Raw genomic sequence first — 23,406 nt, forward strand, 5'->3', positions numbered from 1 at the left:
GACCTAAAACCTCAGTGCACCGACCTCGTTGAACAAAGCTGTAAGATGTGGCTTTAGCACCACCTACAAGCTCCTACAAGGCATTAACCCCAATAAGAAAAACTAATGTTTTTCATATCAAAGAGACTTGTAGAGGAAGGGGTCACCAGATACAAATGGAAGCTGATGGTATGGAAACTTACTGGTGAGGAGAGTCAGTCCCTCAAGTAAATAATCTCAGGAATTGAATTGTTTCAATCTTTATTTCAAGACAAGTGCATCTACATGTATATATGTAGGTCAGTCTAGTTCAGCCTGAAAAGTGCAGGGGAATCAGTGTGTGAAATGCCCTCTCCTGCTCTAAACAAGAAGAAAGGGTGCACCCTTCCAAGGTACAAATCCATTCCTGTTGCTTAAGCTTAATCTTTCTTGCTGTCCTGCGCACCTGTCCACACCACTGACACAGCCAGCCCTGCACATCAGGAAGCCCCAGCCCTGCACACCCTTGGGGAGAACTGAAACTCAAGCTGAGCTGTAAAAAAAAGAAAGTATGTAAAAATTTCATATAGTTTTCATACCAGTGAAAATGTCTGCTGAAACACAGTGAATGTATAAATCACCCCCCCATCCCCAAGGGACACTACATGCCCAGCAGTTACAAAGGGAAGTTTTATTAGCTTTTAGGAAGCTAATTGTCACTTCAGCAGGGGAGGATGACAATCCCCAGCTTGGGGGCAGGGTGCAGCTGCCTTCTGTCCTGATGGCATGCAGAGCAGCCAGAGGTGAAAGCACAAAATGCCCCTTGCAGCTGGGGAGGAGCATCCTGTGGATGCAAGTCAGCCCACAGCTTCTCAGTCCTGAGATGAGAAAAAGGTGCTTCTGGGCACTGCAAGAATAACTGCTTCAGCTACTGAGTTTTCCCCTGAGCCTGTGGCCCTGCCCCAGGTTGGGAAGTTCATAAAATCCACCAACAATATTGTAAAGCGTATGGAAAAGCTCACCAAGGCCTGGAAGATTTCCTTAACTGCCTTTGGCACCTGAGCCCACCGGAGTGCTCAGCCAGGAGCAGGTCAGGCCAGCAGCTGAGGTGGGCAGCAGTGTGGCTGGTGCCTGTGTAGCAGGAACACCCTGGAGCACTGGGAGCATCTGCAAAGAGGAGCTTAGTGCCCACAGCACGAAGTCTGAACCCTTCCCAGTGTCTCTAAGAAATATGAAGTAACATTCTTATGCCTATAGTATAAATACATAAATAATTTTAACAAAAGACTTTGCAGTGTACAGCCAGGTAGTCAATTTGTTCTTGAAATCTGCCCCACTTGAACCAAAAATACAGTTCACGTGCTGCCTGCAAGTGTGGGCAGGGCTGGACTTGTCCACAGCAGCCACGTGCTGTAATGAGAAGAGGGACCAGGATTGCTGAGAGCAGCCTGACTTCAGCAGGAGCCAGGCAGGGTGCGCATGGGTACACAGGCGCGTCGTGGAGGTGGTGCCTGTGAATCTCTGGTGGTGCATACCTGTATGACAAGGTCTACTGCGAGGCTCAGGGGAACCGTCTGAGTCCTCCCAGAGGAAAGGATGCACAGACCTGCAGGTTTCACTTGGTCCATTAGAGGGAACCCACCAAATCCGGAGTGTTCATGGTTTTCCAAACTTTTATGTGCCTGGATCACTTTTGGGTCAAGCCAGTCTGTGTGTGTGTGCTTGAAGGAGATTCTCCTTCAACTTAACACCTCCAAGAGCCGGTATCAGTATGTAAATGTCCCAGAAGATACTCCCTTGGCTCAGGCTTCAGCAGTCTGCAGATAGCTGGAAGAGCCAGTGCACCTCCGCTCTTAAAAGCTGCTCCTAAAAACCTCACAGTCACTGCAGGGCCTGTGTGTCTGCTGTCTAGTGCAGTCCCGTCAGCTTCTTTCAAAAGACCGCCTTCCTCTCGTGGCCTTTACCTGTCAGAAAGCATTTACCTGGACCACTGCAAAGGCATCCCCTGCCACTTCTTCCCTGTCTCCTGCCTCGCCAGGCAAAGGGCTGTTGAGCAGATCTGTTCTCCTCCTTCTCCAAATGGCTTCAAGACACTTGAGGCATCTTCCTGATTTACCAGACTTCTATTTTAGCAAATATACAGTGTATTTGTACTATATACAGATACTGTCAAGTAAACAGAGAAACCCAGAGGGCCTCTGCATATGAGCTAAGCTTAGGTGACTGTCTTTGGCTTTCATTTCTGTTCTCCTCAAGGGCTCCACACTTCCCTTTCTCCAGTGGTAGAAAGATCAATCCTAGGTAGCAGAACAGCTGCACGGCACTCCAAAGAGATGAACATGGCATGCACTACGTAAAGCCCGTTTGCACTGTAGTTTCTCTGCACTCCAGCTGAGGCAAATGCCCTCAGGCAAATGGATGGGTAGGAAAGGCTGTACTTTACACGTTACATCTAATACGTCATCTTCTACAGCGAGCAAGTGAAGGGAGTTAATAACAAAAGGCTAAACGACAAATCCTTGATGGTGGCGTCAGAGTTGGTCAACAGGGTGATGTTATCTTCATGAAATAAGTAGAGCACTGTGGTGAGGTTTACTGGAGTGTCTCTGTCCTGGAAAGGTTGCTCCCAAAGGGCCAAGCTGGTCGCCTTACCCGTCTTCTGCAGTGTCAGCTTCAGCAAGTCCTCCTCTTCCAGGTCAGAGAAAAAGATACAGCCCTTCAAGGACACGAGGTAGAGGCCATCACAGGTGATCATGATGGAACCATTTCTGATCTGAATAGAGCCTAGTTCAGCAGTGAGGTTCATGGCTACTCCTTTCACGCTTTTACCTGGGATGGAAAAAGCGAAGATGATTCCATGATGACAAGTGTCATCTTGGAAATGGGCTGTTTTATATGAACTGACTGCAGGAATGGGGGGAAAATACAGGAAAGGAAGAGAGTGAACTAGAGAATAGGGCAGACCAGAGCTAGAATATCATCTACTCTAGACAGTCATCATCTACAATAGAAGTTTCCAAGTCCCTGCTCCTGAGCAAGCTGTGCCTTTTGGACTACAACTCCAGTTTGTATGAATTATTCCTCCAAGTTTCTATTTATGCACTATATATTTACTGTATGTCTGTCTGTCTTAAAATACAGACATGTAAGTAAAGCATCTCTGTGGGTTTAGGAAGCATTGGTTCCTAGAAAAAAAAGAAAATAAAGACAGTAAGTAAGAGGAAAAATGTGCAGAGCTGGAAGGAAGTGAAAAAGTGCTTTCAGTGAACATGCTGCTAACATAAGTCCTTGCCCTTGGGTTTGGTTGTGGGGTTTTTTTAATAGAAGACAGGGTAAAAAAACAGTGTAGAGACAGAAATGGAAGAAACAAATTAATACAGATCAGAGTCAGGAGAAGTTAAACCAGAACTTATCATGAAAGGTTTTCTCTTGGAATGAGCAGTAACAGTTCCCAGGGCTGTGCTGGGAATGTTTCCCTGCTGTGTTCCTGGGTTTTTGGCACACCAGCTGAAACCTCTTGGACCCAGAAGGTAGGAAGCACAGCCTCTCTGGGCTGAGGCCAAATTTCTCAAAGCTTCTTCTCTAAGAACATAGGCTTCTATTAGGTTAGGTTCATTGTTACTTTACAATATTAACTGAAATTAAAACTGAATTAAAAATTTTAGTATTTGCTTCTATAGTTGAGGTATGTCATTGGTCAGCATGCAGAGCACTGCTATTTCTGCTACCGTGCGTACACTTGTTCGCTCTTCCCCAGGAAATCATTTACATTTTTCATAAATCAGGAAATCGTTGACTTGTTTCAGAAATACCCCAAGAGCACATCGCATGTACTCAGTAAACTCTCAAAAATACTCTTCTTGTTCTTTCACAGAGTGAAAGCTTGTTTTAGTAGATAGGTAAGGATTGCAGAAATCTGTGTGGATTTTCAGGTTTCTTCTGCTTTGGGAATCCCTTTTGTTTGGTTTTGGCCCCTTACAGCACTGGGTCAGGTTTGGCTCCTCTCTCCCAAGACAGCTCTCCTGGCACCTTCCTCCATCAGAAGAAATAGCCATTGCTGTGACAAAAAGCACTTAAAAACCTCTGGCGTTTTAGGGACCACCGGCCACCATGGCACGCTGCGGGGACCATGCGTGGGTGCAGAGCAGAGCAGGGAGCTGGGAGCCCTCCCAGGGGCGGGGGGAGCCCTCTGGGGGAACTGCAGTACTGGGGGGTTGCAACCTAAGGAAGCTGGAGCTGCCACCCGGGTCCCAGGGAAGTGTTCCAGGGGTATGGGCATCCCTGGAGCCCCCACAGGACATGCTCTGGGGAGCTGGGAGCCGTCCAGTAACCGAGGCAGTGCTCCAGCAGAGCCAGGAGCTCTCCTGAGGGTTGTTGGGGGGGGGGGGGGGCAGCGGCGGTTCCGGTAGCGGCTGCTGTACAGGGGCAGCATGGCAGGTGTACCAGTGCTCGTTGGGGGCCGGGGGCAGCATTGAAGGGCCTGGTGAGCCCTGCCTGGGTGCCCCCTGCCCTAATGTCCACCCACCTGTGTATCGGATGTGGGTCCACTGCACTATGTCACTCTGAGGCTGAAAGAAAAGAAGAGAAATCCTTGTTAACACACCAGGAGGGTCCCTTCCCGCTGCACTATTGCTTTTGTTTCCAAGCCAGGACTGTATCTCCAAAAGCATCACAGACAGCCTCAGCTGGCACGACTGCTACTAGCCAGCTACGCTTTACTTGCTTTTATATGTGCACTCACAACCCAGAAAGCCAACCGTATCCGGGGCTGCATCACAAGCAGCGTGACCAGCAGGTCGAGGCAGGTGACTCTCCCTCTCCACTCCGCTGTCCTGAGTCCCCACTTGGAGCGCTGTGCCCAGCTCGGGGGCCCCGACATAAGGAGGACATGGACTTGTTGGAGCAAGTCCACAGGAGGGCCATGAAGATGCTCAGAGGGGCTGGAGCACCTCTTCTATGGAGACAGGCTAAGAGGGTTGGGGTTGTTCAGCCTGGAGAAGAGAAGGCTCCGGGGAGACCTTTGAGCAGCCTGCCAGTACCTAAAGAGGCCGACAGGAAAGATGGAGAGAGACATTTTACAAGGGCATGTAGTGATAGGACAAGGGGAAGTGACTTTAAACTGAGAGAGGGTCGATCTAGATTAGATCTAAGGAAGAAATTCTTTACTATGAGAGCTGTGAGGCACTGGCAGAGGTTGCCCAGAGCAGCTGTGGGTGCCCCATCCCTGGAAATGTTCAAGGCCAAGCTGGACGGGGCTTGGAGCAACCTGGTCTGGTGGGAGGGGTCCCTGCCCATGGCAGGGGATTTGGAATTGGATGATCTTTAAGGTCCTTTCCAACCCAAACCATTCTGTGATTCTTTATCATTATTATAAAATACAGTGGTTCTATTATAAAATAGAGTGGTTCCTAGCCAGTCTGACTTCCAGCCCAGTGCTGAGCCCTCCAGAACATACCAGGCAGTGTTGGTCCTGTTTAGAAAAAAACCCTGGTAAATGTAATTGAGTCAGACCAAACATTGAGGAAGGACCTTGGGGTGTAGAGGCTCTTCTGCCTGACCCCCCCGAGTCTGACTTACAGCCAGGGGTGCCAGTTTGCAGAGCTGGGACCCAGACATGTCCCCACTGTCTCACCCTCCTCCTGCATGGTACTAAGAGGTGGCTCTGGCCTTACGGTTCCCTCTACTTTGGATCTTTTACAGGCTGTTACTAGATGTGTGTCTCTGTGGCTCCCGTAGAAATGCATTAAGACATGTTTAAAATCGATTTGCATTTTATGAGTGTAACAGAAAAACTGAACGCAAATACAGAAGCATGTATCTTACTGATCAGAGACACAAAACACCAAGCTTCTGTATAGATCTGAACTTTGCATCAAACCCATCTCTCATCTTAACCACAGAAGGCCCAAATCTACAGTCTCCACACAACCACAAGTCCTCAGTGTTTTGCTAGCTTAAAGAATGAAAGGTTAGGCTTGCTGCTCCATGCTCTTCTCTTTCCTAAGGGAAAAGGTGGGATGGTGGGATGTGCGTTGGCCTGACTTTCATGTATTTGACCTCATGCGTTTGTTACAGGAACAGAGCAGCCCCTTCACTGAGCACAGGGAAGGTTTTGGTAGCAGCGCAGAGTGAGCAGAGACATGCCCATCTGCAGGTTCTGTGCTGGGCGCTGGTAAAGGCAAGCGGCAGGGGAAGGAAGCTGGAGCCAGGCTGCTGTGTGCTGGAGGGTGAGGTGGGTCCTGGTGGTGGGGAAGGTCCGCTCTGACACCCTCTAGTGCTGCCACAGCTGATGCTCTGCCCCTTCCTCCACTGGCAAGGCTGGGTTCAGCTACCAAATACAAGCTTTTATTGCGCACTGGCTCCGGTGGAACTATCTCCCCCAGCATTACTGATCCTATCCACCGCCTCAGCAGCTTGAGTCTTACACTTACTCTTTTTCAAGGCACCCAAGTGCACAAGCATTTCACTCTGGTTCAGGCAGCTGGGATTTCCAGGTGGTTTCCCAACAAGATAATAGCAAAGCACAGAACCACTGGGCTTCTGAGGACAAACACCATCCACTGCAACCTGTCTGATCTGGCCACTGGTGAACAGGCACATCAAACACAGACAGGTTGGGTGACAAACTTGTAGCAATAGTAGGAATGTCAGCCCTGTTGTCACTCATGCACGTTACCTGTATTACGTATCTCTAACAGTTACTGCACAATCTCAAAGCACTTTGCAATTATCTAGTAGTATGTTCTGCTGAGAACATCTCTGTAGGACTGGAAGGATGTCCACAAGCTAATAACAAAGTTAGTCACTCTTCTTTCTGTATTCTGCCTTCTAATGGTATGTGGGAAAGGATGCCAGGAGAGCTGAGGGCACAGAGGTGCTTCTTACCAACTGCTTCAGATTTCCTTGTATCATTTACAGAGTTTCCACATCATTTTCACCTGTTCTGGTTCCCCAGACATGAGACTGCCTCTTGTCTGGGACATTGTGTCTGTGCCACGTGGCAGAAGTTTCAGGGATAGGTTTGTACTGCACAAAGCACAAATCTCAGGGGACTGTAGCAATACACACTGGTTGTGAGGACTGCTGCAATCATGTACCCGACTCCCTGTGTCATACGGATTGCAGACAACTGTGCACTGGAAGAGCGTTGTACCTTCTCCACACCAGGTGGTCTTGGGATTATGGCCATATCTTCCTTATTGACATTAAACCTCTGCATGATTACTCTTCCTACACCTTTTTCTGCCCTGTTCAAGCAAAACCAACCTATAACAGATCACTAGAAACCTTTGAATTCCCAACAGCTGCTCAAGGCTTTTACGTCCCATGCATTCACCGTCAGAGGGTTTCACACCCCCGATCACACCTGTGAGTGGCTTGCCCATGGCCTGATCCCAGCTGGTGTGGCCAGAAGAGGTAATTCCAGCAGAGGTGGGAATTCACAAGCCTTGCAGATGTGAAAGCAGGCTATCACTGCCTTGTATTTTTTTAACTTGCTCATTTGGAAATCACAGCTGAGGTTTGCTCTCCAGGTGGCACCATGGCAGAAACCAGATCACTCTCCCTTTTTATTAAGCATGGTCTAAGCTGCAGACACTGACCTTCCTGAGCACGTGCCGTAACATTGTTTGAGCTATGTTTTCACAGAAGAGTCCAAGGGCTTTTTTTAGGAGCTGTGAGAACAATGGAAAGTAATCAAATACGGTCTTGCTATGAAAAAACACAGCTGCTGTCTTGCTATCAAAGTTAGTGTAGCACTTTCCAGCCCTGGAGAGCAGGAGACAGTCTTCCCAAGAAGAAGGGCAGCCTCTCAGCTGCTCCCCAAGACCAGCGTTCCCAGCCTGCCACTCAGATGCTGCTGTGCCCCTGCTTCCCTACATCTCCCTAAACTGCCCCAAGAGTCAAGTCAGGTTAGTACTGCTGCCTTTTCTGTAGACATTTCTGTGGTGGGTTCCTGGGCTCGCACTGAGCCCTGGCATTCCAGTGCGATGAAATGCCCGTGTACAGCCCGTGAGACCACTCCTGCACAGCGTGGTGCAGTCAGAACAGCACACCATGCTTATCTGCTTAAAATAACAGAAACACATTCTGAGCCTGCAGTTAGCAAGTGTTTAAACCAAAAAGGTTCTCTGGTGACTCCTGGGTCCTGGACTTCTCATCTGCAGCAGCTGCTGCTCCTTGAGCACCCTGTTTCAGTTGTTTCTGTTGAGGAAGGGAAACTCCAGGCACGTATCGTATCCCCTCCTCAGCTGCTGCTCTCTTGGGTTTGTAAGGCTCACAGGCAGCAGCGCCAGCCCCTGCCACCTTCCTCTGGAGGAGGATTTGAGTTAACGTTTTTACAGAAGGGAGACATACTGAGAGCTGAGGAGTCACAACCAGACTGTGACCCAGGAGAGGCTTCTGCATCCTGAGCAGTGTGATATCTTGCCCTTCTCCATTGGCTTCCAGTACAACTCCTTTCTCCCAAAGTAGTGGAAGGAGAGGAGGACTGAACTGAAAGAAAAGTGTTATCTTTCACTGTTACCAGGCTCGTCATTCTGCAGTTTAATAACCACTGTGAGACTCAGGTCAGTGAAACTTGCACAGGGCACAAGGGTTTTTGTTAAACAGCAGGGGACACAGAGCATGAGGCCATCCCTCCCTTGCATGGTTACATGCCTGCTTGCTTCTCTGCCACGTCTAAGTAAGTGGGAGGAAAGAATGAACTCTGGTATGAAGAAGAACAACACACTTTAAAGTGGTACACAGTTCCTGGAGAAGATGTAGGAGGAGAAGTAGCTAGTGCAGAAGAGACACTGAAATCGCAGTGAAAGGTTGTTGACAATCCACCAGCCTGAAAACATGTGAAAGAGCCAAACATATTTGCTGTGAATTTTGCTACGGTATTTTGAGTTTCAAGAGTCTTTGTTATTTATATTTTTTGCAGTGGTGTTAAATGTACACGAAACTCTCTCTGGCCACATCAGCCTTTCTCTCTCTCATATACACACCCACAGGCAATGTCCTCTGCAGATATAGATGACTACTCCTAAAGCCCAGTATGTGTGCAGGCTGAGAGCCCTGGGTTTCAGAGCTGTCACAAGCTAGCTTGCTTTCTCACATATCTACCTGCACATATAGTAGTACTTCTAAAAAGTACAGGAGATGTATATGAGCAACCCGGGTTCTGATTCCTCCACATGCACTTGTTGAAAGCAAACATCCACCCAGATGATCCTATTTAATTAAATGGAAATACACACGAGTCAATGCAAGCAGGGGAGGGAGCAGGAGGGAGGTAGGCCTCCCTCCCCCATGGGCCAGTGCAAAGACCATTCTTGGAACCATTCCCCTCTGGACAACCTGCCCCCATACCATGCACTGGGCAATAGTAGATGTTGTTTTGAGGACACACAATGTAAAAAAATGAATTAAAGTCATTAAGGAAAGATTAAAAATTTGTGGTTTGAATGGGGATAAATCTAAATGCTTTTTTCTTTCTTAAAAAGAAATATCAAATAAACCCTACACAAAGCTTTACAGGCCAACAGACAATGGGTTGAACATTAGCTCTTACCGTTGAAGTTTGCAGAGAATCTATACCAAGGTAAATCAAGCAGGCAAGCAGTAATATCCACTGAGCAGCTGCAGACACGAGGTGCAGCGTGTTCCTAACCTGTCCTCTTTGCCAGCTCTTCCACTCATCCTCTGCAGGTTCCCTTTTGTGACCCATGTGGTCTTGATTTCTTGGCTCTACATCTGACTGTTCTTCCATCTCAGCCACCTGCCAACAGCTGCTGGAGAAGGGGCCAGGAGCACAGCAGGAGCCTGGAGGAGCAGGGGGCAGATGAACTGGATGCTCCTGTTCCAGGAGCAGAGATGAAGTGAAGACAGTGCCTTCAGGAGACTGCTTTATGCACACAGAGAAGCAGGCGGGGGAACTTCTTTGTGACTAATCTGAATTTCCCCTTCCTTCCTTTCTTTCTTTTCTTTTTAATTTTTCTTTTTCTTTTCTTTTTTTTTTTTTGTGTGTGTGTGTGAATGTGGGGGATGATTTACTGCATCCCAGTTCCGTTTTGAGTAAGGGCCTTTGAAAGTGGATGTGTTTATATCTTTCATAGCTTCAGCTGTTGATGTCTTGATATGTGATGTTTCCAACAATAGCTAAATGACGGGTGGACAGTGCTTGTCTTCACTCAGCCTTTTGTCAGTAAGAGCTCTCATCTTTCTGTTCAGCCTCAGGTGGGGTGTTTACAGGGCTGGCTCCCTCCCGCATTAGCTGAAATCTTCTTTCTGTACAGAAGCAATAAATAGGAAGGGACGTGGGACAGGTGGACAGCACAAATGGGAGAGAAAATATGCACTTTCCATTTCTCTCCACCTTTGTCTTCCGGCTTTAAAGCCATGGGATGCTGCATGAAGCCTAAGAGGGAGAAAATGGAGAACTGCTCAGGGAAGATCCTTTTTTGCACACACTGAAACCTGCAGACCAGGGAACACACTTAGAGAGGACCTCCGGGCCATCCAGGCTTCCCTCCTGGAAGAGGACTGCACACCCGCTTTGCTTGGTCCTCTTGTGACATTGGCTTGTGACGCACGGAGCTGCTAATGTCAGTTGTCTGCAGCAGGGACCACCTCCTGTGCTTATTTGGAGTGACAGGCTTTGCATCCTTTTGGAGGGCAGTCCAGCACTGCTCTTTCCACTGCTCTTTTAGCTAGATTTTTTTTCTGTTCTAAATTAGCATATCGTGACTGAAGTCAGGTGCTGCCTCCTCCCGGTGAGGATCAAGCCCATTGGGAGTGCTATTGTCTGTCTGTCATTCAGGGATGAGTTGTCAGAAAGTTTCCCTTCCCCAAAACTACTCTCTCAACCTGTCACAAGGCACATGTCCTGACAAGCATTGTACCCTGCATGCAGAGGAAACAGAAGTAATGTTTTTTCATGTGTTTTTTTCCATCTAGGCAAGGATATTTCCTATGAACATACACCAAAGGAAGGGGGGAGTACAGCAGCTGGGTAAGCAACCTGCCGTGAGGAGACCGCATGCTCGCCACCCTTGTTCTTGAAAAATAACCTTGAGTTGCCAGTAGCTGGTGGATTGAGGCAGGAATACTCTCTGGTGTTTGTCTCAAGAGTAAACCAAAAGTCATGGAAACTTACTGAAGAAGGCTCAGCTTTCACATTTTCCATCAGTTCTTGAGTGCATGGAAATCCTTGTCCCACTTTCACTGGCGACCACTCACCAGGGCGTGCTGGAACCCCCGGCTGAGCCTCAGCCTAATGAGAGACCTCAGAACAACCTTAATCCTCCTTGCTCGTTCAGAAATACGACAGGAGAGTTTGCACTGCCACCGAGCACTTCTCTCTGATTCAGAGGGTGAGTTTGGAGGCAGGACTCCAACATGTTGCAGTCACACAGCGCCTGGGAGCCTGTGCAGCCCCAACCAAGCTCAGCATCGACTGTGACTGGGCTTGGGCTTGGCCAAGCACTGCAGAGGAGTGAAGCAATACTGTACGGTGCGGTGCTGCAGAGACCTGCTGAGGCTGGGTGGTGTGAAGAAGGAAACTGTTTGCTCCCATGGACCTGCAGCAGCCTGCCATGTCTAGATGCTTGCTTAAAAGGTCCCCAGAAAAACACTCACCCTGCTCACAGCCCTGGTGTTCATCCATAAGGGGTTTGGTGGTGCTGGGGAGTCCACAGACACTCTGGAGATGAGGACATCTCACATGTGGCTTCAGAGCAGCTTCCTGGGGGGGAACAAATCCATGTCTGGGTCCTTACCCCATGGGCAGAGGTCTCGGCCACGGCAGTGCAGATGGATGGCAGTGGTGGTCAGGAAGCTGGGACCTGGACCCACAGGAAAGGTGAAACAGGCTCAGAGGGCTGTCCAGGCCACACAACACCTGAGCACGTGCCTCCTCGTGCCCAGAGGTCTCTGCCATGGGGTTGTCTTAGGGCAGCGTGCCCAGACCCCCCTCATTTGCAGCCCCACGGCTGAAGGAGGCAGGCATGGAGGAGGGCTGTGGGGCCAGGGCTGCCCCATACCTGCGCTCCTACCTGTAGCGATAGTTGCCAGCGAATGACTGCAGAGGCAGCCAGCTGCAGGCCTTGCACAGCCTACCGACGGGCTCGTCCATGTTTCAGCGGGGAATCACAGACCGAGAGCACACAAGCATGATGCCGTGGCTGTCTTCCTGGAAGAGCAGGCATTGCTGTGTATCACAGAAACATGGGCTGTTCTGCCCTGCAGACTCCCTCCAAGAAAGGAAACTTGGGTTTGCCATTTGCTGCTTAGTTTCTGCAAAAATGCCAGGATGCTGAGCATAGGTGTTCCAAACTCATGTGATTCTGTTAATTCTCACATTTTGGGTACATGCCTTTGAACCAGACACGAGCTCTCGCCCAGCTCCATCCTCAACTCTGGATCTTCTACTGCTTTTGTTCCTAAACCCATAAATTTCAGAAACACATACGCACACCCTCGCCCCACATAAAAAAAAAAATGTGGGCGGAGGGTGTGCATATGTATTTCTGAAATTGCCTCATCATTTCTGTACTCCCCAGTGCAAGTGTTGCTCAGCCTGGGTTAACAAGACCAACAGTGCTGAGGATCAAAAGCTACATTTCAAGTAATTTATCTGGCATTGTGTCTGAAACAGGAAAGAGGACAGCTCATTCAGAGGCATCATAAACACCTATGCACAGACTATCTATTGTGGGTTTAATTGCCTCCTGCCTTGCATACGAAAACGTGCATGCAAATTTGGTGGCTTTAGACATGTGCTGTCAGAGCCCCTGCTCTCCATCCTAGAGGAAATCTTCCTGGCCTTTGGCACCCTGATGCATTGCAGGCTTGCTGCACACACCCAGCAGCTGCCAAAATTTGCTGTGTTGATCCAAATTATTTTGGTAGCTCTTCCACAGGGAGCCTAAAGCTGGAGTCTCTTGGGGGTTTTCCTCAACCCTTCGCAGTCATCATGCCATTCCAGTGATGGGGCAAGCCGGCAGGCTGAGGTGGCTTTGAGGGCTTTGTGAGCCTGTTGGCGCTCTGCAGCAGAGCCTGGTTACTTAGTAGTTTTCCAAAGAAATGCCTCTCGGTGGCAGATAAAGCAATGTTATTCCAGCCAGGACTGAAGGAAACCAGAGTTAACCAGTAGCATGGCTTGCTGGGTTGTTTGGGGTTTTTTTGACAACAATCCAGTCTCCCTTACATTAGGCTATCATTTCTGGGCTTTCCCAGCCTGGGGAGCTGTGTGTTTTAAAACCTTGGCTAAAGTGTGTTGGCCACAGTCAAGGCTGAATCCTGCAGCCTCATTGCTGTACCAGGTCTCAGATGCAGCTCGGAGCCCAGCCTGCCACTGTCCCCGTGCTGCTGTGCTCCAGCCACTGGGATGGGACAAAGAGCATCCTCACCGCTGACCACAGCCCGTGGGGAGAACCCTGTGTGTGGGAGCCCCGAGGTGGGGGCCCCTGCTCAAGGTCTGGCAGCCCTTGCTGGCACCCTCCTCGACAGAGTTCCCATTTTCTGGGAAAGTGCTTTTGCCTCCTCAAAAGGAGGAATTGGAGACCTGTATAGGAACGTTTAACTTCTCAGAAAAACAGTGAAACAACCAACTGAACAGTTTGTAAACATCTAGAAGGAAAAAGGAAACGAGCAGCCACCAGTGTGGGTTTCCAAGAACAAAACTTAATGTTGTCTTGTGGGGCAAGGAAGCCTCTTGGGCAGAGGAATAGCTGTGGGCATTCACGGTGCCGTCAGTGATAGTGCTGACTCTCTCTTTCATGAAGCTTTTTCATGAAGCATGTTCTGTATGAAACTGCTGCTCAGCAGAAGTGGAGCTGGTTGAGTGATTATTGATGGTTTGTTGTCAAAGCAGAAGGACATCAAAATGGAAGGACATCTGACTGGAAGGACAGCAGAATGGAGGGACATGCTTTATTCTCCTGGACCTGCTGTTCTGCAATGTGCTTGGCGATTCTTTGGGGATCCTCTGGGCCCTCTGGCAAGCCGAGCAGGAACGGGGACATGCTCACAGGTGAGATCTGACCTCTCGGTTCTTGCTGGTGGTCTTTGTCTGTAATTCAAAGGTTTGGCCTCCACTTGGAATAAATTACTGACTAGGGGAACAGCGCTGCTGCTGCAATTGTGCATTGCTGCAGCCAAGTAATACAACTTACTGTTGCGTGCGACTGCATACGTTCCACCGAGGCTGCCTTTGCCTCAAGAATAACCAGTCATGTGGTTTGATTTAGTAAACCAGTGGGAAATAGCAAAGGAAGCATTGCAGTTTTATAGGAGGCAGGGAAAAGCAGTGTTACAAAGGCAAGATTTTTCATCCAGGTCCTGCTGCTCAGCATGTGCCCCAGCTATTGCCGTTTAATGTTTCTGTCCAGAAATAAAGTATTTTGTAAATAAGCCAGGTATATTTATCAAAGTCAAGGAACTTTGCCTAAAAAGTTTATGGATTCCTGCTCCAGTGTCCCTGAACTATGCAAACTATCCCTCACCCTTGATTTCACTTCCATGTGGCCTTTTCTTGCCCCTTGCTTATAGGCACTCCTTGGCTGACGTGTGTCAAGGATTTCTGCCAGCAGAGGCACTGAGCCAGTGGAGAGGCGTTTATATTAGTCAGGCTATTTTTGGCAGTGTAAAGTAGAGAAGGAAATTGTGAAAATGCTGTGAAATCACTAGCAAAAATATTGACAGGATTTTGTGAGGAGATCCCAAAAAAGGAGCATCACCATTGGGGTAAATCCCACCGTACCTCACCCCAGAGTGCTGCACTGGGATTTTTCCAAGTAAGCAGCTTTATGGGAGCACTGGGCTGAGTGGCACATGGATTCTCCAGGGCACGCCTCCAGAAGCTTGCTGGTTCCTCACTGCTGTGTGCAGGGTTGTGTTCCCTGGCTGTCACAGTCCTCAGGCCAAGATAAGACTTTTTTCCAAGAGGATGTGGTGCTGAGCTCTGGCTACACCAAGCACAGCAAAGTCGGGCTTTAGGACTTCCCTCTCTGGTGGCTTTTCTTGGTGCTTAGGGACTGCAGTGTGCTCAGCATCCCAGGACAGGCTGGGTGGCATCTGTAAGCAGGTACAGTGACTGGGGAAGAGCTACATATTTAAAAGCAGCTTTTAACAGCAGCATTGTGACATTCAGCGCAGCCCTCCGAGCAAGCCAAAGGTGACATTCCCTTCGCTAGCAGCCACCGCATTTCACACCATACTTGATAGGTTTCTCAACATCAGCTGCTGCTCCCTTTTTGACGTGACAGAAGAGTTTCCATTGACGGCGGTAATCTTTGCCCTCAGTATTATCTCTTTCCAGCGAGCCCTTGAGGACTGCGCTCTTCTGTTCCTCACAGTGGACCTCATTTACCGCAGTATCAGCTGAGTGGGCAGGGGCTAAGTGTTCACTGTGACACCCTTAAAAGGTCAAGGTGAACTCAGTCATACCAATCTCCCTTCCTTTTCCTCAGTAGCTGTTTCAGTCAGAAATCCCACCGTACCATACCATCATATCATAAGATATCAGGAGTGAAAATCAATTATATCTTTTGCCATTTTTTTGGTAAAGAGAAATGGTAAACTATGGGGAAAAAAATAAACTCCAGCTGACATTCAGAAATGCAGCTGGTATTGCAGAGCTCCCCGGCTCAGCCAGTTCCATTCCCAAGTCATTCCTGTGATGTTAGAAACCCGCAGGATGGAAGCGAAGGTGGTGATGATCCAGACACAGCCCTGCTCAGGGTGAAGGAAGTGGTTTCTCTTGCCTATCCAGCACTGTAATCATTGACCTGTCTGCTTCTCTTCATCACCCTGTGGGAGTATTTATGGCCAACAAAAATGCTTCCAAAGTCATGCTTCCCGAAAACAAGGATTTGTTGCAGCTCTGGATTCTTCCTATGGGTCTCTCACTTGTTCACTTCTTCTAAACATGCTGATAGGAATTGTGAGCAGGGTTTTGGGGAAGACTTGCAGGCAGAGGTACTACCTTGTATTAGCTCCCTTAAATAGCTGGAGTGAAGCATGAGTGGATGGGTGATGGGCAAGCAGAGACTGCAGGAAGGAGAGCAGGGGGTTAAGAGCTGGTGACTTTTCTAGAACAGGGACAGGCTGCAGATTCCAACAGCTCTGCAAACCCCAGCCTCTGCCATGTGTCTCTCCATCTTGGGGTGACTTGTGCTTTTTAATCAGTGGTGATAGCCTTACATTTACTTCGAACTATTGCATTAAAGAGGTGGAGAAGGGTTAGACATCATTCCTGCCCCAGCCAAGGCCAGCAAGAAAGACCCACATGCAGTACCATTTCCTGCTTGATTAATCACTTCATCCCTCTGTAGATGTTTTCTTGGAATGCCACGCTCATCTTTTTCTAACGAGGATGCATGTCATACCGCTTCACCCGCCTCTCATCATCAGCTGTGTCAGAAAAGACTTATCCATGAGTTATGGAACTCCAGAGACTGAATCAAGAGCTGGTGTCAACAAAAGCATGTTGACCAGCATGATGTTTCATAGCATCTCCCTCATGGACAACATGAACTCTTTCCTTTTCTTGCTTTCTGAACGTTGTTTTCTTATTTTTAACACAGCTGTCAGGTTAAACTTCTGGCTAAAGTGCTTCCTTCACTGCTTCTCAAACACTTCTGAAAGAGCTCTTTAACTTTCCATTCACAGTCATTTAATTATTTTTCTTTCCACCTGGTCAGTTTTGCTTGTGATTTCCCCTAATTTATATTAGTCCTTCTGAAACATCTAATAACTGTATTACTGGCTGGGGCTGTCCTTTGCTCATACTGACTATGGTCAGATTGTGGCCACTACTCTTTAAGCTCTGACCACTTCTTCAGCAATCAAATCATGTCGATTCACTGTAAAGAGCACCAAATATACCACTAGCATCCAGCTTAACAGTTTCTATATTAGGAAATGTGCATCTGAAACCTTTGGAAATTCTCCTGATGCTCACCCTGGTGATGCAGGAGTCCTGATAAGAGATCTTCCCCACAGCATCACTGTTTCCTTCTCAAGATCCCACAGGAGGGAGGGTGCTGGGAGCTGGTGCCCACCTCTGCTTTAACATGGCAGACAACCCGCTTTCAGATTTCTCAGGTTTTTTTCTTTATTCCTTTTATTTACAAAAGACTGAACTGTCCAGATGAGACGCAGCTTGAATGAATGGTTGAAAAGTTTGTATTACAACAGGGCTTCCACAGGCTTAATCTTTTACTTTTGGGTGAGGTGACAAAAGGTCCGTATCCCCCAGAAACCAAGCAGTTGCCCACAGCAGATAGTCCTTGAGGCTTCCAGGCTCATCTCATGCCAATTTCACCATCTTTGTGACATAAGCCAGGAACACGGCTGGGGCAGGAAATATTTCCCAGCTGCTGTATAATTCTCCTACCAATATAAAACAAGCAGCCGGGCCCCACTTGCCCAGGGCTGTGTCAGTGCGGGCAGGAGGCCACGTGCACTCGCCGGAGCAGCCCACGGGTGCTGTGGACAGGGGCACCCACAGCCATCGCGTGGCCACGTATTTCAGTGCGTGCAGGGGCTCTACAGATGAGTGCGTCCAGCCCCTCCGCAGCACCAGTTCAGAGGGCTGCGAGGCAGCATTGAGAGCCTCAAATGACTAATCCCAGCTGGAGGTTTTCTCTGTATTACACACAGCAGCACTCGTGCTCCTGCAAGGCTTTAAAGCGGGGGACAGCGCAAAGGCTGCGATCACAGTCAGAGCCCCCAGAGACTCTGGATCCCTGCCCTTCCCACGCAGCCGTCACGCTGCCAGCCCCAGGGGACACAGGCAGACGCACAAGGCGTGTGGCAGCACAAAACCCGGGGGGCCAAGCAGGCAGCCCCTCATGACGATATCGGCAGTTGACCCACGTTTGTTTCCTTCTTTACCTGCCACTTTCACCAGTCCTTAAGCAAAATACAAACAGCGCTGTCTAATTTCTCCCATAAAGACACGAACACAGCTGGGCTTCAGGGGAGTGTTTGGGGCCCCCTTGCCTGCAGCCAGCCCCCCACCACCCCCCCAGGAGGGCTTGAGAGGGGCCACCTCTCTGCAGGCAGGCAAGCAGGTGTGGGTTCACACCAGCCTCTCACTGGGGAAGCCTGTGCTGAGGTTGGTTTGTGTTCAGGTTTGCCAGATCTGGCAGCCCAACAGAGGTCAGGCTGCAGCGGCTCTGAGTCCCTGCGTCCGGCCAGCAACGAAGCGGAGTCTGCATCCACACGGAATGTATACACACACACCCCCCGTACATATGTGTATATAGTTATATAGGCACATACACATGTAGTCAGCCAAGTAAACCAGCACAGGCAGAAAATGCACAGCCCTCACACAGACAGCACCAGTGGCCTCATCCTGTTCCCCTCTCTGGCTAATCAGGATGAAAACTCATTAGCAGAGAATATATACATACAATGTAATTCATTCAGCTGCTGATCTCAGACATACAGTCTCTCCAGTTTATTTTCCTGAGCCTTTTATCCTAGTTTCCAGCTGGTCTGGCTTGCTAGCGATCTCAAGCACCAAGACACCCACCTGCGCACCAGTCTCTCTGGCTGCTGCCATCCCAGCACACTGGCTGCTGGGCCCCATGCTGTCCCTCCCGTCACTGGCACTCCCACCTCCATGCACACCGGGCAGAGCCCCTCGCCAGGAAAACAGCTAAAAAGAGTTTAATAAGCAGACAGGACACACCGCAGCAATCAGGCGCAGGGCATGGCGAGACAGGCATCCAAGCAGTCCCATTCGTCCCCTTTTCCCGCACTGGTTCCTCCCCAAACCGCCTTGATCCCTCCCTTTCCCCGTTTGCTCCTTCCCCACACAACCCACAGTAAGTCCTGTACAACATCAGAAGGCTTTTCCCAACATCCCATAATGAGCCCCATGTGCCTTTGGGCAACCACCCTGTGCTGGGCAGACTGGCAGAGTTTGCTGGTTCCTCACCAAGGCAGATGCAGTAACCCAGGGGGTGCATGACCACCTGTGCCCCCCCCAGCAGCATCCTGTCCCCCGCGATGTCACCAGAGCTCGCTTGTTAAACAGATGCTTGGAGCATCAGTTGCTTTTTGGTTTCTTTTGGATAGCTACAACCCTCTGGACAGGCTCCCACACTGGCATTAACAACTGTAAAATATTTTAATTGCAAGACTGCAAAACCCGTAAGTTATAGCTCAGGGATTTGGTGACATCTTTTTCATGTTAAAATCATCCTTCCTTATCCAGTGTTTAGGGATTGTTTGCTTTTTTTTTTAGCATATGCAGGTAATTTTAGAGCTTTTTAAGGAGTGATTTTTTTTTTTCAGTTGCATCTTCAGTACACATGCAACAGATAACTCAGGTCTGAACAAGGAAGAAAGTTTATCCCCCGACACTGCTTTTCCCTGCCAACATGCTCAGCTCCCTTCAAGACTGGGGATGGGGGAAAGGGCCCAGGTTACCTTGGGTTTTTTTACATCACTTCTTCTCCTTTCATGTTGCCTGCCCTGGGCTGGGAGGAAGCTGCAGCGGCCAGATCCACCAGCTCATGTGGAAACACCCCACGGTGTCGGGGCATGGCTGCTGGGGCTCGCCTGCATCCCACCCACAGCACCCCAAGGGCTGCCCCAGCTCTGCTCTGGGCAACCCCCCAGGCAGAGGCAGCCCCAGCCCTGCTGTCTTTATAGCTGGGAAGAGCCTCAGCTGGCCCCAGGGACGCTGCCCTGGGGTGTAACGAGCTGAGCCTGGCTCCAGCCTCTGCAGCCCTTCCCTGCTGGTCCACCTCCTAACGCTCTGTCCCAGCCCACAACAATCCAAACCTGAATCCAGCCGTTCTGTGTTGGGGAGGTTATTATCTCTTTGATCCTCTTCCCTACCAAAAAAAAAAAAAAAAGTTTGCACACACACAGAAAAAAGACTTCAGAAGGAAAAAAAAAAAAGAAGGGAAAAAAAAGTTTGCCTCTAATTTTCCGTCCCAGTTCTGAGTCACTTTTAGTGCCAATAATAATAAATCTGTTTTTTCCTCCGGGAAAGGCTTTCTGTGCCACAACTCCCCAGGGGATGCAGAGAGGGCCACAGGTGGTGGCAGCACTGCCTGCCTCGCTGCCCCGGGTCAGCAGCCCTGGGGAGGGGGTCAGCATGTCCTGCTGCCGCGGGGCTCCCGGGGCTGCCTGGGGTGGGTCCCATGGAGGGGCAGCCGCCAGATAAGACACACCAAGCAATGACTTGCAAGCAGCGAACACGTCTGAACTTGCTTAACGTGTCTGAACTGGGGTTCAGCACCCAGCCAGGTCCCTGCAGTAACTTACCCCTAGCCCGGCTCCTTTCCCCACCACCCAGCCTGTGCCTTCGGCTCGCACCAGCTCTCCCACCCATCAACTGGGCGAGAGCCACCAGCGACCTCCCTCGCTGTGGCCAGAGCAAGAGAAATCAAGTTTTCCCTTTGGACTGCAGCACGGGGAACAGGGCTGGGCTGGCGTGCCATGGATGTGAGCAAGAGCCATCCCATTCCACTGGCCCTGTCTAGGGGCACTCACCTCTTGCCCCTGCTCCCCTTGCCTACGTGGGGCAGGGAGTGACCCTCGGGAGAAGCACCTTTTTCTCCCCAGGCAGCGTCAGTGCCAACCACAGCGCAGGATGTCTCTCACTCACTGTCTTCCCCGTGACTCAACTAGGTCAACCGAAGGCAGGCAGTGAGCGAGCAAGGAGGCAGTCGTGGTGGCAGCAGGGTTTTTTGTTCTCTTAACGCCACAGGCCCTCATCAACCTCAGACATCGTTCCAGCGCAGGCGGGATCAACGGGAAATCTGTTCCCACTTAGGTCCGCTCTGGCACATACCCTTGCCAACTCCCCATGGGCACCGAAACCTGCGTGAGCTGCGATGGGACCCAGCCCCATCGGCTTGCCAGGCTGGGGCACTTGGCCAGGTAGGCTGGGACAGCGGGGAAAGCAGGCCACTGCCTCCAGGCTGGTGGCCCATCCTGCTTGGGTGGTGGAGGATGGAGGTACCTGTCAGAGACCTAGATACAAGGTACCTTCAAATCTCAAACAGTTTGTGCTGTGCTTTGCCAGATTTCATGCCCACTTTCCCATCTTTCAGGCAAAGTTTCTCCCAGTCATTTTTCTACTTCCTCCACTAATTTCTCTGTGGTTGTTACTCTTGCCCTAGCACTATAGTTGCGCTAATTGATAAATAATATTTGTGGTTATGACTCATCAGTTGCACCCTTACTGTCTACAAAATCAGTGTAGATCTGGGTAGAGATGCTTGTTAGTGCTGGAAAATAAAGCCCCCGTAGCTTTATGTAGCACCCACACTCGTCTCAAGGTTGTGACACACCAGCCCTGCCCCATGGGCCCCCTTCTCCCACGGTGACACTGAGTGCAGGGGGGACTGTTTCAAAACCACTGTTCCTGAGGCACTTCATTAGGCCAGCAGGAGCATTTGAAGAGCTGTCTTTTGATCCACTTTCCAGCAATTGCTTGTTATGGGTTTGTTGCAGTTTAACTGCAAAGAAACCAGCATTTTTGCTGGAAAAAGACTTTTGGTATTTGGTGGCTGAAGAAAAAAAAAAAAAAAAGAAAAAAAAATCCCGGAGAAGTTCAGCTGATAACGTGGTGGAGTCATCTGCGTAGTGCTAGGAGCGGGCGCAGTCATGTCTCTCCACCCAGCGATATCATCAATACTGCTATGACTTGTGCAGAATATAGGATGGAAAAAACGAAAGTGCTCAAATCAGCTGGAAATTTTCAGGTGGAGTGTGTGTCTGCAGGCAGCGCTGCTGCCTGCCGGGAGCCCACCACGACCGGCAGCCCCAGCCATACAATGGCCCCTGTCCAGGAGCCACACTTGGGTGCAAAAACTCCCCCAGCATCCAAAGAGAGCCCCAACCCCGACACAGTGACCCTGGGATGGGGAAAGCAGAAGTGCAGAGGCTGCTCCAGCCTCCGAAATGGAGGTGGCTGGTTCTCCCTCAGCCTTGTGTCCTGCTGAAACGGGGACCAGGGGTACGTGGGGCTGCCTGAGAGGCAGATGCAAGGCAGGAGCCGTACCAGCCTCTGGCTAACTCCAGTTGCAGGTATTTAAATAAACACTCCTGTGCAGCGGTCCCCTTACCTTCTCGCTGATATTACTGACTTAGACACACAGTAGGAGCCTGGGAGCCCCTATGCCTGATGTCCCAAGCTTGGGGCAGCATTGGTCCCTAAGGAATACACCCCAGAGCTAGTGGGTGCTGGCTGGTCCCTGTTGTCTCAGCATGGAGTCCCTCAGGCTGGGGAGGGGGTGTTTGATGCTGGGCATTGTGGGCAGGTGGCACTTCTCCACTCCGTGTAGAGCCCTGTGTAGGCTTTTAATAATACAGTAGGTAAGTAGTCAAACGTGGGGTAAAAATGCACTACTTATGGCTGTGATTCTCCCAGGGTCAAAGCAATCCAACGCTTGCATCCCCAAGACATTTTTGTAACTCTACTAGACATCTTTAAAGCTGAGAAACCAAAACCCCAGATGTCGGAGACTGGCAGGCTCCTGGGGCACCCAGTCCTTGGGAGGAGCGCTGCCTGCAGAGCAGGGACACAGCCTTGTCCCCCGGCTTCCATCCTTCCCTCACTGCAGGAGTCGCTTGAGGGCAGCTTCAAAGCTTAGTTAGAAACTCTAGCACTGCTCCAAGACCCCAGAAAGGAGCCAAGCAGCTGAGTCGTGTGTCCATGCCTAGCTGGAGCATCAGATGTCCACCGGCCTGGGAGAATCAGAGAGCTGAGAGCACCCAAGCTGCAGCTCTCTGGCACCACAGGCAGCTGGTGTGCCCCAAATCACAAATTGCTTGGGCAGACGCTATTTTTGAGCAGTTCTTGCTTTTGCGGGGAATGATGGTCCCTCTGTCTCCATGCTGCATTTGGCGAGAGCTGTAGAGAGGAAAGCAAGCTGGTTTCCTAGATGGGTAGTTTTGCCAGACCGATTGGAAGCAGGGAGGAATTTCCCTGGAGCCATAACGCAGTGATGCCCCCAAAAGCAAAGCAGAGGCAGCCGTGGCAGGGGAAGGCACTGGAGCAAGCCTCGCAAACTGCCTCCCGCCCCTCTCGCCACGAGCCGGCAGCACGGCACCGCCGAGCCTGCTCTGCCCGCTGCCTGCCTCCCCTTCTCCTCTCCACCTAGACAGATTTTCGTGCTTCTTTTAGACCTCTTCTCAAGCTGACGTCTTCTGGGCTGAAAAAAAAAAATCTCTTGGCAATCCTCTGACTGTCAGTTAATCCAGCGGATGATTAGGTTAAGCAAACTTAATCACTGCTAAATGCTGCAAAGCATCACCCACGGTTGAGAAACCTTGGCCACGGGAGGCTGGGTCCTTGCTGGGCTGCCTGCCCGTGTCCTTCCCCTGGCTCAAAATCAGCCCCAGCACAAGCTGCTAAATATAGGATCCTGTTCTCAGCTCGCCTTCTGGTGACTGCCTCATCCACGGGGTGTGATTTGCTCCAAGAGG

At 50.0% G+C, this 23,406-nt stretch overlaps 1 protein-coding gene and 1 long non-coding RNA gene across 2 annotated transcripts in view; one reads left to right on the forward strand and one right to left on the reverse strand.

Annotated features, from left to right (window-relative positions):
- LOC129737170 (uncharacterized) overlaps positions 1–14,590 on the forward strand; it is a 134,362-nt gene extending 119,772 nt beyond the window's left edge. The window contains exon 3 of the long non-coding RNA XR_008734717.1: positions 10,900–14,590. This is a non-coding gene — a long non-coding RNA (uncharacterized LOC129737170). The remainder of the gene's footprint in view (positions 1–10,899) is intronic.
- TNFSF4 (TNF superfamily member 4) lies at positions 274–10,904 on the reverse strand. The gene is made up of 3 exons (XM_014277305.3): positions 9,515–10,904; positions 4,484–4,526; positions 274–2,787 (listed from the first exon to the last, which is right to left on the reverse strand). Exons 1-3 carry the CDS (start codon positions 9,710–9,712, stop codon positions 2,426–2,428), a joined length of 603 nt encoding a protein of 200 aa, XP_014132780.1. The 5' UTR covers positions 9,713–10,904; the 3' UTR covers positions 274–2,425.
- Positions 14,591–23,406: the final 8,816 nt, after the last annotated feature.

This window comes from Falco cherrug, chromosome 12, assembly GCF_023634085.1.
Source record: "Falco cherrug isolate bFalChe1 chromosome 12, bFalChe1.pri, whole genome shotgun sequence".
Taxonomy (NCBI): Eukaryota; Metazoa; Chordata; class Aves; order Falconiformes; family Falconidae; genus Falco; species Falco cherrug.

Coding starts and splice junctions, on each gene's coding strand:
- TNFSF4 (XM_014277305.3), bottom strand. CDS start 9,712: ATGGAAGAACAGTCAGATGTAGAGCCAAGAAATCAAGACCACATGGGT. Junction 4,527..9,514: donor ATTCTCTGCAAACTTCAACG/GTAAGAGCTAAT, acceptor CTTTTCTTTCAG/CCTCAGAGTGACATAGTGCA. Junction 2,788..4,483: donor GACCCACATCCGATACACAG/GTGGGTGGACAT, acceptor TTTCCATCCCAG/GTAAAAGCGTGAAAGGAGTA.